The 14,805-nt window shown below is 39.3% G+C and overlaps 2 protein-coding genes and 1 pseudogene across 2 annotated transcripts in view; 2 read left to right on the top strand and 1 right to left on the bottom strand.

Moving 5' to 3' along the window:
- Positions 1-3,858, top strand: part of LOC111982050 (calcineurin B homologous protein 3) — a 27,084-nt gene extending 23,226 nt beyond the window's left edge. Inside the window, exons 5-8 of the mRNA XM_070433701.1 lie at positions 729-825; positions 919-1,026; positions 1,163-1,210; positions 2,043-3,858. Of these exons, the coding sequence (XP_070289802.1) occupies positions 729-825; positions 919-1,026; positions 1,163-1,210; positions 2,043-2,120 (331 nt within the window). The 3' untranslated portion in view covers positions 2,121-3,858. The remainder of the gene's footprint in view (positions 1-728; positions 826-918; positions 1,027-1,162; positions 1,211-2,042) is intronic.
- Positions 1-14,805, top strand: part of LOC111980014 (piggyBac transposable element-derived protein 4-like) — a 459,185-nt pseudogene that overhangs the window by 352,816 nt on the left and 91,564 nt on the right.
- LOC111981760 (uncharacterized) lies at positions 6,551-8,174 on the bottom strand. Its single transcript, XM_024013179.2, has 3 exons — positions 8,084-8,174; positions 7,296-7,444; positions 6,551-7,124 (listed from the first exon to the last, which is right to left on the bottom strand). The coding sequence occupies exons 1-3, from the start codon at positions 8,139-8,141 to the stop codon at positions 6,651-6,653; spliced, it is 681 nt and encodes a 226-aa protein (XP_023868947.1). The 5' UTR covers positions 8,142-8,174; the 3' UTR covers positions 6,551-6,650.

The raw sequence follows: 14,805 nt of genomic DNA, 5'->3' as shown, positions 1-14,805 counted from the left end.
AACCTGATGAGGACCAGGGGTGCTATTTTCACTTTTGGTGAAAATCGTATGATTTTTAAACGCCCTCGTACTCAATTCTTGCTAGTACAATATGCATATTTTTAGTACCATTGGATAGAAAACAACCTCTAGTTTCTAAAAACGTTTGAATTTTTTCTCTGAGTCCAACAGAAGTCATTTGGCAGCACTTTCCCTGACCAGGAAGTAGAATGCAAGATGTCTATGCTCGCTTCAACGCTCTGCCTATACATGTCATGCCACCTATGACCCCATCTCTCCTCTTTTAAGATGGATGTTTTGCATTATAGTATAGTTTCACTACCAAATGAAACAATGTGCTGAAATTGATATAATAATATATAAAAATGAAAGAGATATAAATGGATATAATTCTTTGTGTCTCTTTCGGGACACACAACAGGTGCGTAAATACATACATGAATCACAAGCAATAAATACAGCAGACAGCACATGTGGATTCAGTTCCTTGTTAGTTCCTTATTAGCTTGTGTACTTTCTACAATGGCATTCAGAACACTGTACATGGTTTGATGTGTACTATGGCTGACACTGTGACTGGAATCCATACAGGAATCAATTATCTGTAAACGTTCTGCTGGGATAGCAGGTACGCATACAACAGATCTATATCCCATATACAGCATTAATCAGCAAATGCATTACAGTGATGCCTCAYGACACATGCAGGTAAGCAAATATTTGTAAAGAGTTTGTGTAAGATTTTCTTTATTTTCTTTCCCAGTCCTGTTTAATATGCACGACACAGACAACGATGGAACAATCACTCTGGAGGAGTATCGACATGTAAGCCACTGCTCAGCCCTATCTTTCAAATACCCTATCTGCCTATCACTATGTATTGTAACCATGACTGCCTTTCCTCTGAGTGTACTGTAGGTAGTGGAGGAGCTGCTGTCTCGGAGCGGAGCCCTGGGGAAGGAAACGGCTAAAGGAATAGCAGATGCTGCCATGCTGGAGGTAGCCAGTATTTCCATGGGTCACATGGTAACGGCTGCTTTTTTACATCTTGTAAATGTTTTTTTCCTCACTCTGAGTTTTACATCTGGAATCAGCTGCTATATGACATCTGACTATTATAAAAGTTTTTTTTCAATACCATATTCAATAATCTCATTCTCAGGAACCAGATGAGTTTTACGAGGGGATCACTTTTGAACATTTTCTGAAGGTTTGTTATAAAACATTATTTTGTGTCTAATAAAATWGTTTGTTTGTTGTTGGTAAAAGTCATGGCTATAGTTTTCTTTTTAAAAGGTTTTTATTATTAAATAAACAAAGTATAGATTATTTAAGTGAGCTTCGCTGGAGAGCCCATTAAATCATCACTTCTTYAAAGGCGTAATCTGCACTCCTTACATCCATTTTTTTACTTTTAAATTAAYGATATATGCCCATTGATTAATGAAGATTATAAACTGGGTGGTTGGAGCCCTGAATGCTGATTGGCTGACAACCGTGGTATATCAGACCATATACCATAGGTATGACAAAACTGCTCTAATTACGTTGGTAACCAGTTTATAATAGCAATAATATACCACGGCTAAGGGCTGTATCCAGGCACTCCGCGTTATAACAGCCCTTAKCCGTGGTATATTGGTCATATTGCTTAATTATAACTTTTAAATGCCTCATGACCTTAGTTCAACTGTCACATCCCATTAGAACCCAAAATATAAGCTTGTTTTACACCGTTGTTTSTAAACAATGATATTGCAAACAAATACTGTATAGCATCAAAACATGGTTAAAACTATAATTTACATTTCTGGTGGATGGTCAGAYYTTGCATCTATAGCTCTGTCTTTGAAAATCTAAAGTGGATACATTTCTCCAGCCCTATCTCTCTGCTGTTTGACAAAACTGCAGATTGTCCCTTTAACACAAACAATAGCAGCACAATTGTTGTTCTTGTTATTAAAGTACACAATAGTTGAAGGTATCGTCTGAGTTTAGTAACTAAGTACTATACTGGTAGTAAAACAACATTTTCTTTTCAGATACTGAAAGATATCGAGATCGAGACGAGAATGAACATTCGCTTTTTGAATATGGACACGACGACCCTGTGCAAGTGAGGATCTTCCACTTTTTTTTATTACTATGATGCACAAGCACTCTTCTATGGTCTTTTTTATTTAGTGGCCAGTTAGGGCATACTTTACCTTCTCTGACCAACTATTACAAAGCTCTGTTTAATAGTTTTGGGTGACGGTTTAAGCTTCTACTATCTAGTAGCCTCTAACACACACTTTATGTTTTTACAAATGTATTGGATAAAAAAATATATATGTGCAACTATGCAAAGGTTAGCAGTAGGTATGTTATGAATTTAGCATGCCTGTATCTATCACTCCATATTTTATTCAAGAGTATTTACAATGCTCTAAATGCCATGAATCAATAATAAATTCAATAATAATGCAATCCAGTAATAACAATGTAATAAGCCAGTAATAAAGCGATAGCCAATTATGCAGCTCCATGATTGAAGTGAATGCAATTTACCTCCTAGTATATCTAGGGCACTGTGTGGAATAGGCTACAAACATTTGCACATCTCTTCTATACCACCATCACACCTAAACTGTTTTGCTGCCACTGCCATCAGTTTGGAATCAAAACAGGTTAGAATTTCCATGTACATTAAAAAGTCACTGACCAATAGAAACAAAGTACAACTGACCAGCCTAGCAGTATAGCATACTGCACATTTCCTATGGCAAGACCCTCCTCATATTGAGATGGTAGTTTCAAGTAAAATGTGCGTCAGACTTGTGCAAATGTTTTAAGAATCAAGCCCACATTACCAAGCATTTGTTGACTGTTAGAAATAGGAACAATGATATGCAACTTGTCTGTGCTGCCCTCTAGAGACCAAAGAATGTGAAATATATCTCATTCCCACATTTAATCATCTCTATACTACCTATTTWATTTTTTTAAATTTGTACAATTGTGTGACTTCCATCAAGATAAATATTTGATTATTGTTCTTCATCTACACTTAAATGACTAAATCACAGGAGGTTGGTGGCACCTCATTCTAATGACTGGAGTGAACAGTTGGAATGACATCAAACACATGGTTTCCAGGTGTTTGATGTCATTCCATTTGCTCCATTCCTGCCATTTATTATGAGCCGTTCTCCCCTCAGCAGCCTCCTGTGGACTAAATGGCATGCATTCATTGAATTAATTTGGTCTTAATCAGTTGCAGATAAAATGTATTTTAAGTAGGCACCAGCAAATACTGCAGCCTGCCGATATCTTGATTGCATCTACAGATTGTAGCATGTCTTGGTCTTTGAATATCCATACACACTGTATATTTGTACTGTAAAATACAATATTTTCATTCCGATTTGGGATGTTATTGTAGCAAGGAATAATGTAAATGATGTGGCCTTCTCTTTTTATTGAGAACATTAAAATAGGAAACCGCTCACCAAAAKTGTATAACGTTTGAATGAWTATGTACTGTAGGAATTGGAGTGTGTTTAGTTTGCTTTTAAGAAAATAATTGTATTATCAGACAGCTTTGGAGAGGGATCTATAATGAAACTTGAATTTGCTTTGAGCTTAATCAAATCAAGTGGGGGCAGCACATAGCCTAGGGGTTAGAGGCGTGAGCCAGCAACCGGAGGGTTGTGTGTGTGTGTGTGTGTGTGTTTCCGCTTTGGGCTGAATGTGTCAATGTTTTGTTCATATGAAATCCCTAGTTTGAAATCGACTGTTTTTCTGGAAGCTATATATATATATATTAGTTGGACCTTGTTTGCAATTGACCAATAAAGTGATCTTAATCAAAGTGAATTTATGTAATTACCTTCTCAAAAACCTTTAAAGACATGCTCTGTATCTTTGGCGACGAGAGAGTACTGATGTGGTGCTCAAATCAAMTTTTATTTGCCGAATACAACACGCACACACTGGCAACCCTTACAGTGAAGTGCTTACTTACAAGCTCTTAACCAACAATGCAGTTTTAAGAAAATACCCCCMAAAAAGTAAGAGATAAGAATAACAAATTATTAAAGTGCAGCAGTAAATAACAATAGCGGGRCTACATTATATACAGGGGTACCAGTACAGAGTCAATGTGCGGGGACACCGGTATTGAGGTAATATGTACATGTAGGTAGAGTTATTAAAGTGACTATGCATAGATAATAGAGAGTAGCAGCAGCGTAGAAGGGGGAGGGGGGCAATGCAAATAGTCTGGGTAGCTGTTCAGGAGACTTATGGCTTGGGGGTAGAAGCTGTTTAGAAGCCTCTTGGAGCTCTGGTACCGTTTGCCGGGCGGTAGCAGAGAGAACAGTCTATGACTAAGGTGGCTCGAGTCTTTGACAATTTTTAAGGCCTTCCTCTGACACCGCCTGGTATAGAGGTCCTGGATGGCAGGAAGCTTGGCCCCGGTGATGTACTGGGCCGTACGCACTACCCTCTGTAGTGCCTTGTGGTCGGAGGCTGAGCAGTTGCCATACCAGGCAGTGATGCAACCTGTCAGGATGCTCTCGATGGTGCAGCAGTAAAACCTTTTAAAGATCTGAGGACCCATGCCAAATCTTTTTAGTCTCCTGAGGGGGAATAGGTTTTGTCGTGCCCTCTTCACGACTGTCTTGGTGTGCTTGGACCATGATAGTTTGTTGGTGATGTGGACGCCAAGAAACTTGACGCTCTCAACCTGCTCCACTACAGCCCCGTCGATGAGAATGGGGGYGTGCTCGATCCTCTTTTTCCTGTAGTCCACAATCGTCTCTTCATATATGTGACGTAGTAAGCAATTTTCAGGGACCACTTTTGGCTCGTGAGCACTACTTTCAGAACTACTGGCTGACAAGGTAAAAATCTGTCGTTCTGCCCCTGAACAAGGCAGTTAACCCAYTGTTCCCCGGTAGGCTGTCATTGTAAATAAGAATTTGTTCTTCACTGACTTGCCTAGTTAAATAAAGGTTACWTTTTTTTWTTATTAAATAAACTGGCTAAAAAGTATGTAAAAGTACCGGTGAATCTCTTTAACTTCACCAGACCTCATATTTCCCCACAGACCTCAGTTATGGCATTACTCCCTCTGTCATAGTGTATATGCTGCTGTGAGGATGGTCCCCCCTTACCTTACCCCAAACATGACAAACAGACCTCACTGCCCATCTGATGGGTTTTCTATTAATCTCAGGTTTTTCTCTCAGGTAACCTACATACTGATCAAATTTTATTTTATTGTAAATTAGTGGTGGTTTAGCACAGTTGACTGTAATTTGATTTAATTTGTAGTTTTCAGTACAGTATGGTTAACATGAAATATTTACATAATTATCTGCCAAAGTAGCATGTTATTGTAGCGTTCCCGGTACTCCCATAAAATGTGCTCAATTTATCTGAAGGGAGTTTTTTTCTGTCTGTCCCTCATGAGCAGACAGACTTTTAGCTGATTATAGCAGCTTTTATCATCCTCCCATTTTTCCTGTATGTATATGACCTTTCACCTTTTCATGGATATAGAAAATAACATGATAAAGAGAAAGCCAGTTAGTGCTTTGGTTCCCCTGAAGACTGTGATTGAAACAGACTTGATAATCATAAAAGGGAATCTGTGTCAATGACCTTTCATTCCAGTAAATGTTTGAGGATTTCAGTTGTTGCCCAGACCTACCCCCTTGTCTCTTGGTTTTAAATAAAGTTCTGGGTTGAAACAGGGAACTTGATTCATGACCTAGAATGTATCCCTCCTCAATTTCCAGTTTTGCATGAGCTTGTGATCTAAGGAAAGCTTAGAATATTTCTGATGGCATTTGTCTGTTGCTTATTTGGATAGTATTTCTAAAGATGCACACACTATTACAAACTATCAGTTACATTCATTGTGTCAACTGCAAAAAGTTTACTTACTACCTTTTCCCACCCATGCAACATACTTGGTTGTATTTGACATTTGATAAAGTAAACTGACAGTCTATTGATTAGTTTTATATAGAATGTAAAATCATGAAACTCTTGAATTTCGTCCCAGTCCAGGTCTGCCTTATAGGGAGTGATGAAGAGAACCATTACATCTATGTGAACGCATCACCCCAGAACACACACATAATCTGACCTATACACACCCACACCTTGTGACTGGCCAGACAGAAGCCCGCCACTTTCACAAAATCTTTCCTATCAGATGCTGTGCTGTCTTAAAGACATGTCATTGTGAGATGAGATCACAGACTGTCTCAATTGCTTCCTGGCATATCTCATGTTGGGACCACTGTGTTGACGTTCTGCAGTCTAAGGTTAACATCACAGACTTCACTTGAGCACAGGCTGCGAGAATACTTCTTTTTAATTTGCTCACAAAACTTAAAATGGACAAAACTATCAAAGTGACTCAGATTTGACAAAAGACATTCATTTAAAAATCTCACAGTAGTCTACAAGAATACTGCAGGGCAATTTTAAYACACAAGTTAAGTTAATTAATTCTCAACACAAACAAAATGTATTTAAGTTATTCAAAGTCAAACATTTGTGCAGAGKTTTTTTCCAGTGGCAGCAATAAGCTTCTGTAACTTCTGAACACGTGTCCAAATAAATAATAAATAAAATATAATAGAAAGTTGGCCTCAGAACAGTGCATTTGTGTATGCAAATGTCCTACTTTTGCACATTTGGTTCTTTAAGGTCCTTAGTTCATGTCTCATCTGTGACAGGAGCTCCTTGAAATTCTTCAGAACCACACAACCATAGACCTTCTGTTGGAACACGTTTTGGGAGGGGTGTATTGACGTCGGTCCGTCTACAGGTTCAAGTGGGATGGGCAGGTTTGGAAAGAGGTTTTGGTAAATGCAGTTTATTTGGTTGGCCAGACCACTAGTGCGGTACTGGGCAGTGGTGAGGTTGTTTAGCAGGGGGCTGGAGGGTGGCTGTAAGTCTCTCTGTTGCTCAGTGACTCTCTTCAGGTGTGGTAGGAAAGCCTTACAGTGGGAGTAGATGCTCAGCATCCGCTCTGAGGGGTCCAGGCCAGAGATGTTTGGGTCAGGAACAATGTTGTTTGGCATCTGGCAGAACAGCTCTGACATGTCTCCTTGACTGGCTTTCTGGAGATCAAGAAGTTGTTGGTAGCACAAGTATAATGTGTTATGATTTGGCAATAATGTAGCTTTAAAGCAGTTTTACATTTCCCATTAGACTGTGGACAATTTCATTGTATGCATGTTACACTAGGCTATAATTCTGGATAAATGTTATGGCATTGATTTTCTACTTACATATATTTTTAAGAGGTCCACAGATTCCATATGTATGAGTCTGGTTAGCTTGGAACTTCTTTGTATGTGACTCTCACACTGTTGGTTCCTACATGCTATTCCAGCATTCACTGAATCAATGGCAGCCACCAGTAACAGGGAGAGCAATGCTGAGGAGCAAGATATGACACAATTTGAAATCTRCGTCTGCATTGCTTGCTCTTTGGGGTTTTAGGCTGGGTTTCTGTTTAAGCATTTTGTGACAACAACTGATGTAGAAATGGCTTTATAAATAGATGTGATTTGATGACGCCAACACCTCTATCACAGACACTTAATCATGCTACCTTAGCAGTGATACATGAAAATCTAAATTAGAAGTATGAAGTTCTGAAATAGATATGTTGCGATAAGTAGCTGTGGTAACGGTTACAATATGTAAAATGTATACATGAGCAAAGGACACAAGTTGAGTGTACATATACAGATGTAGGATCTTAATTTGATCGCTCTTTTGTTGCTGAGAATTTGTTTCAACCCCTGTTGTATCAAACTAGCTCAAATTTAAGATCCTACATCTGTACTAAGTTTGCACCTGTGCACTGAGTAGTCATTCATACACAAAAACAAAAATCAATATGCAATTATGTGCACAGCATCATACATTCAAGTCTGCACATTGATGTTCTATAAATAMTAGAGACATTACAGCAAAGTAAAGTACAGTATGCAGATGGTTGAATGTACAATTAGAGAATGAAAATAGTTGAAATATAGTTATCTTGGTTGTATAATGTAATTGTACTTACTTCTTGCTGCTTGTGATATGGACAGCTGAGGATACATATTCTTTACATGACCACTCATTTCTCATACAGTGACATAGGCCAAGTGTCAGACACAAACTAGTCATGATCACTCCCCTGAAAAACCTTTTAAAAGACTGAAACCACGCATTTGTCATTGGAGGAAATGACGTGCTCGGCTCTTTCTTTGTGAAGCAACCCAATTTCCCCAGAATGTATTTTTTCAGACCTGAATWATTTTCTCTGTCTGATGTCAAATCTTAATGAATACCAGATCTATCTACAACAAATGTGTATTCAGTTGTGTATATTCAGCACATACATTTACAAACAGCATAACTGTCAATGGATTATACTATTTGAGGTACTGTAAGTGCTGAGTTAACAAATATTAATGTAATAACCTATGCATATGTGAGGTCATTTGTTTTATACCAGTCACAAGAGGTCAACCCACTCTGACACAATTCATTGTACATAGTACTGTCGCCACCTAGAGTAAGTGGTTGTGAAGTTTTACAGTAAATCGATGCATGCAGTGTTGCAATCTGAGTTTGGGTATCATATAATGATATATTGTTGATTACCTTGTAGTTACACACAGGAGGTGCATGGAGTATAGAAAATACTGTAAAGCTGTGCTCTTGTCAATAGAGGAAACAAAACAGAGTGAGCGCACAGTGGTTGCTTACGTCAGTTAAGACCATTTTCATGTTCATGAGAAACCCTTGCATGTGGCCTTACGGGAAGCTGTCAACGCACAGGAAGAGTGTCTCAATAGGAGACTTTCACCAGTGCGTAAAAGACAGAGTAAAGAATGGTTCAGAGTCACCAAATTAGGCCATGAGACAACATTACCACATCGTGATTATTAGAGGAGCCCGGGGTTGGTTGTCACAGTGCTTATTACTCAAAATCTAGGAGGGGTATTTGGTATTAATTAGGATCCCAATTAGCTGCTGTAAAAGCATCAGACACTCTTCCTGGGGTCCACATGAAACAATACATAGTACAGAACATTATTAGTGGAGAACTAAAATACCTACATTTATGTCACACACAACCTACATATCAGTACAAACGGTGCATTCAGAAAGTATTCAGACCCCTTGACGTTACAGCCTTATTCTAAATTGATTCTTTTTTAATTCCATCAATCTACACACAATACCCCAAAATGACAAAGCAAAAACAGGTTTTTAGAATTATTTGAAAATGTATTAAAAAAAWWWAAAAAAAGTTTAAAAAAAATGTAAAACAGAAATACCTTACTTAAATATTCAGACCCTTTGCTATGAGACTCAAAATTAAGCTCATATGCATCCTGTTTCCATTTATCATCCTTGAGATGTTATTACAACTTGATTGGAGTCCACGTGTGGTAAATTCAATTGATTGGACATGATTTGGAAAGGCACACACCTGTCTATATAAGATCCCACAGTTGACAGTGCATGTCAGAGCAAGAACCAAGCCATGAGGTCGAAGGAATTGTCCATTGAGCTCCGAGACAGGATTGTGTTGAGGCACAGATCTGGGGAAAGGTACCAAAACATTTCTGCAKYATTGAAGGTCCCCAAGAACACRTTGGCTTCCAACCATTCTTAAATGGAAGAAGTTTGGAACCACCAAGACTCTTCCTAGATCTGGCCGCCCGGCCAAACTGAGCAATCTGGGGAGAAGTGCCTTGGTCAGGGAGGTGACCAAGAACCCAATGGTCACTCTGACAGAGCTCCAGAGTTCCTCTATGGAGATGGGAGAGGCTTCCAGAAGGACAACCATCTCTGCAGCTCTCCACCAATCAAGCCTTTATGAATGACTGGCCAGACGGAAGCCACTCCTCAGTAAAAGCCACATGACAGCCCACTTGGAGTTTGTCAAAAGGCACCTAAAGAACTCTCAGACCATGAGAAACAAGAATATCTGGTCTGATCAACCAAGATTGAACTCTTTGGCCTGGATACCAAGCGTCAAGTCTGGAGGAAACCTGGCACCATCCCTACGGTGAAGCTTGGTGATGGCAGCATCATGCAGTGGGGATGTTTTTCAGCAGCAGGGACTGGGAGACTAGTCAGGATTGAGGGAAAGATGAATGGAGCAAAGTACATAGATCATTGATGAAAACCTGATAAAGGAATTTATATGTTTAAAGTAATGACTAAAGTATTCCACCCTGAAATCATATAATTGTATGAAATGTGTTAGAGTCATAATTTTAATAATGTGTGTGACTAGACCATTGTGTTACTATTTCGCAATATGAGCTGGGTAGAGTTGAGACATTCAAGGCCAACTGAACTGTCGACTTGTTATAACTGAAAACTGACAACAGGAAAGAGGGCACTTCCAAGGCCCCTCTAATCTAGGGAGGAGAGGAATGGCTAGAAACTGCCAGGCTGGTAGAAAAGTGATAAACTGTGTGTGTGTGTGTGTGTGTGTGTATGTAGGTGGGGGTGGTTGGGAGTTATAAAATGATTGTTTGAATTTTTTACTTCAGAGTACTCTGAATAAAGGATTGATCTATTGCAGACTGGGGGCTTTGTCTAATTCTTCATTAACCAGGGTCTTACAAACTTCTGGGAATTGGTCAAAGCTATAGTGATAGTTGAGTTCAACCATTGGGATAAAAATTMTCCTGACAAAACCTGCTCCAGAGCGCTCAGGACCTCAGACTGGGGCAAAGGTTCACCTTCCCAACAGGACAATGACCCTAAGCACACAGCCAAAACAACGCAGGAGTGGCTTCGGGACAAATCTCTGAATGTCCTTGAGTGGCCCAGCCAGAGGCCGGACTTGAACCTGATCGAACATCTCTGGAGAGACCGAAAAATAGCTGTGCAGTGACACTCCCCATCCAACCTGATAGAGCTTGAGAGGATCTGCAGAGTAGAATGGGAGAAACTCCCCAAATACCGGTGTGCAAAGCGTGTAGCGTCATACCCAAGAAGACTCAATGCTGTAATCGCTGCCAAAGGTGTTTCAACAAAGTACTGAGTAAAGGGTCTGAATACTGATTATAAATATTATTTTCTTTTTTGCGTTATCATTATGGGGTATTGTGTGTAGATTAAGGGAATATTTTTTTTTTTTAATCCATTTTAGAATAAGGCATAACAAAATGTGGAAAAAGTCAAGGGGTCTGAATACTTTCCAAATGCACTGTAAGTATATTATGGGACTATCCATAGACAATTACTATTATTGAAAGAGTAAAGGGAGTGCTTTATTTAAAGCCTATTTGTAAGTTCCTAGGTCAATCCATGTGTTAACTATCATCATAATTAGCATTGGGGGTGTGGTTGAGGGATAGTTGTCACATTGATGTTGGGATTGCATGTCACAATCTGACAACCATCCACATTGTAACAATGTACCAAGTAAGCTAAATKACGTTGAAAAGACTCCTACTATACTTATTTTAGTGTACATTGAAAAGACATCCACTTTTCAAATGCTTGGACAGCACAGTACAGTCCAGTAGTTGAATTCAACAGAGTACAGTTGAGTTTAATTCAGTAGAGTACAGTATAGACCAAAGTATAGTACAGTACAGTTGAGTTTAATTCAGTAGAGTACAGAAGGATACAATACAGTACATTATACTGAACTCTACTGTACTGTATCCTACTTTGCTGTACTGTCCAGAACTATACTTTAATTTGAGTCTCTTTACTGTATTGTACTGAATACACTACTTTTATTTTCTTTACTGTACTCAACAGTATTCTACTGAATACATAATTTTTCTTTACTGTACTCTGCTGTGCTCTACTGTATTCTGTGCTGTCCGAACTTGTGAAACATAAACATCTATGAGTTGAGTTTATTGAATTTTTACAGGGACAGTGCACATTAATCAACGTTTCAGTAAAAGTGCCGGTTTTAGCCAGTCGGCTAATTTTCAACCGCAGTCCCTGGGCAGGTTATTAAAAACAATTACAATATAGACAATCATTGAGCAGTGAGCACACGCAGAGCAACATAGGACAAGCAAGACATMGCATACAGACAGAGCAACATAGGACAAGCAAGACGTAGCATACAGACAAGAGCAACATAGAACAAAAACCAGCAAGACAAAATTCATAAAAGCAACAAAGTGTTTCCACACCTCACAAGCTACAGACAACATGGAAGCAGCAATACACAGCTAGGGATTATGTTCACAAATCTGATTGACCTTTAGCCATGTCTTCATGTTTTTTGTGAAAGTGTGATATGTGGTGCAGTTATGYGTGTCTGATGGCAGTGTATTCCAGACATGGGAAGCTCTCACAGAGAAAGCGGATTTACTAAAGGTGCTTTTCCTTAAGGAAACTATACAGTCACCTCTCATGGCAGACCTTGTGGATCTGCTGCCGTATGTTTGGGTTTTCTGTTTAACAAAAATACTGAGTGGAGGGGGAGCCAGGCCATTTAGGATCTTGAATACAAGACATGCGTCGGTGTATTGCACAAGATTTTCCCAACTCAGGATGCTCAATGCTTTCTGAGATGTAACAGTGAATGATGGCTATTGGGCTTCCTATCAAGTTTGTAGACAGACTGAAGTTTGTAGACAGACTGAATAGGTTTTAATGTTGTACAGCAAGCTTGGGCCCAACTAGTCAAGCAGTATGTAAGTGAGGGAGTATCATAGATTTGAAGTACAGTTTTGCTACCTCTGTAGTCAAACAATTTCATATAAATCAGAAATTACTAGGTTGATTTTGGTTATCTGAATTACCTTTTTCACATGCTTTTTAAAAGAGAGGTTGGAATCAAGTATGATGCCAAGGTACTTAAAATCAGATACCACTGGAGCTTCTCCCCTGACACATAGACATCTGGCTCAGTAGCATCTGTTGCCCTCTTTGTGAAGAACATGCAAACAGTTTTTTCACATTGAGATGCAAACACGAGTCACTTAGCCACTTAGTAACCTGGACCATTACACTAGTGAGTTCTTGTGCAGCTTGTTGTTTGCTCTTTGCATGCACATATATCACTATCATCTATATACATTTGAACTTCAGACCCAGTACAGACAGAAGGCAGATCATTAATGTACATGCTGAACAGGAGGGGCCCAAGTATTTACCCTTGGGGCACGCCCACATCATAGCTAAGAGTGGGCGACAGCTCATTGCTCACTTTGACACACTGAGTTCTGCCTTCAAGGTATGATTTCATCCATCTCAAGGCATCGGGGAAAAGTTGAACTTGGACAATTTTGTGATGAGAATCTCATGGTTAACAGTATCAAGAGCCTTCCTTAGGTCCAGAAATACAGCCCCAACAACGCCCCCTTTGTCCATCTTGCCTTTCACATTTTCCAGAAAAAAGCAGTTGGCCGTTTCTGTGGAGTGTTTCGCTCTGAAGCCAAACTGCATGGAGTGTAATGTGAAGGGGCTGTTGTTGAGGTGGGCAATCAGTTGTTCTGCTACACACTTCTCAACAACCTTTGACACCACAGGTAGTATACTAATGGGCCTGTAGTTACTCACGTCAGCAGGGTCGCCCGATTTTAAAGATGGCCGTTATTATGGCCGACAATAGATGTGTTGGTGACCTTAGTAATGGGGCCAATGAGTGACTCTTTTTAGTTTTTAAGAAAGGTAGAGTCCAGCCCAAACACATCTTTGGCTTTAGAGTTTTTTAGTGAGCTAATCACCTTGTTCACCTTTGACTCAGAAACCTCCCTTATGATGAAGACAGGTTGAGCGTCATTCACTAGCACTGAGCCCAAGAAACCAGTGGAGGGGTTCTGTGTCAGTACCCTGACAGAGTCAATAAAGTAGGAATCGAAGGCTATTGCAATGTCGACTGCATCCTGTGTTAGATTGTTATTCACCATGATTTCTAGTCTTTTTGCAGTGTTACTATGGTCTTTCCCTGTTAACTTTTTTAGATTCTCCCAGATCAATTTAGAATTTCCCTTTGCTTCACCAATTATGTTAATAAAAAAGTTTGCCTTGGCCTGTCTGATTTCTTTCATCACCTTATTTCTCAACATGGTAAACCTACATCTGTCATGCTCTAATTTGGATCTTAGGGCTATTTTTAGAGCATAATCTCATTCTTTCATCAATTTCCAGATTTCTCCATTTAGCCAAGGAAGAGTGCTCTTTTGGCCAGTTTTGGATTTGATTTTCTTTAGGAAACCATTTATTGTAGTCTGGACTGTGGATAGAAAAACCTGACTATCAGCTTCCACGTCTGTATAGGACAAGAGATCATTCCAGTTAATTCCCTTAATTGCGTTTTCAAAATAGTTTAATTCAGTTTTAGGTATTCTTAGTTGATCCGGCTTTCTAACAGTAGAGAGGTTAAACCTGCTCTTAGACAGCTTTCTGGCTATAAGTGTCAGATTATGATCAGATAGCCCAGTAACCATATTGAATGATTTAGTCACTCTCTCTGGTTTATTACTGAACACCAAATCAATCTGTTTTAGAGCAACAAGTCACACTGGTTGGCCCTTTAACTAGCTGTGTAAGGTCAAAGGTATTAGTAATCCGTTTGAGGGTTTTCCTACAAGACGTGTCTTCATAATTAATGTTAAAATCTCCCATTAAGATGACCTCTTTCCCAAAATCACATTCCCTAAGCATGTTATTAAACTGATCAAAAAACACACTTTTGGTGGAAGGTGGCCTATACATTCCAATAAGGGTAAAAGACATTTGGGGAGACAGTGTAACGTTCAGGCCAATACATTCTAGTTCATTATCACAGGACCACTC

The sequence above is a fragment of the Salvelinus sp. IW2-2015 genome, linkage group LG20, assembly GCF_002910315.2.
Source record: "Salvelinus sp. IW2-2015 linkage group LG20, ASM291031v2, whole genome shotgun sequence".
NCBI lineage: Eukaryota > Metazoa > Chordata > Actinopteri > Salmoniformes > Salmonidae > Salvelinus > Salvelinus sp. IW2-2015.
Note: the sequence above shows the minus strand (reverse complement) of the source record. Positions and strands in the feature narration are given on the sequence as shown.

What these genes read in the sequence shown, in the direction of transcription:
- LOC111981760 (XM_024013179.2), bottom strand. Translation starts at nt 8,141, where the DNA reads ATGAGTGGTCATGTAAAGAATATGTATCCTCAGCTGTCCATATCACAA. An exon ending in CATATCACAAGCAGCAAGAA is followed by an intron (nt 7,445 to 8,083) that starts GTAAGTACAATT and finishes CTTGCTCCTCAG; the next exon opens with CATTGCTCTCCCTGTTACTG. An exon ending in TGGACCTCTTAAAAATATAT is followed by an intron (nt 7,125 to 7,295) that starts GTAAGTAGAAAA and finishes CTTGATCTCCAG; the next exon opens with AAAGCCAGTCAAGGAGACAT.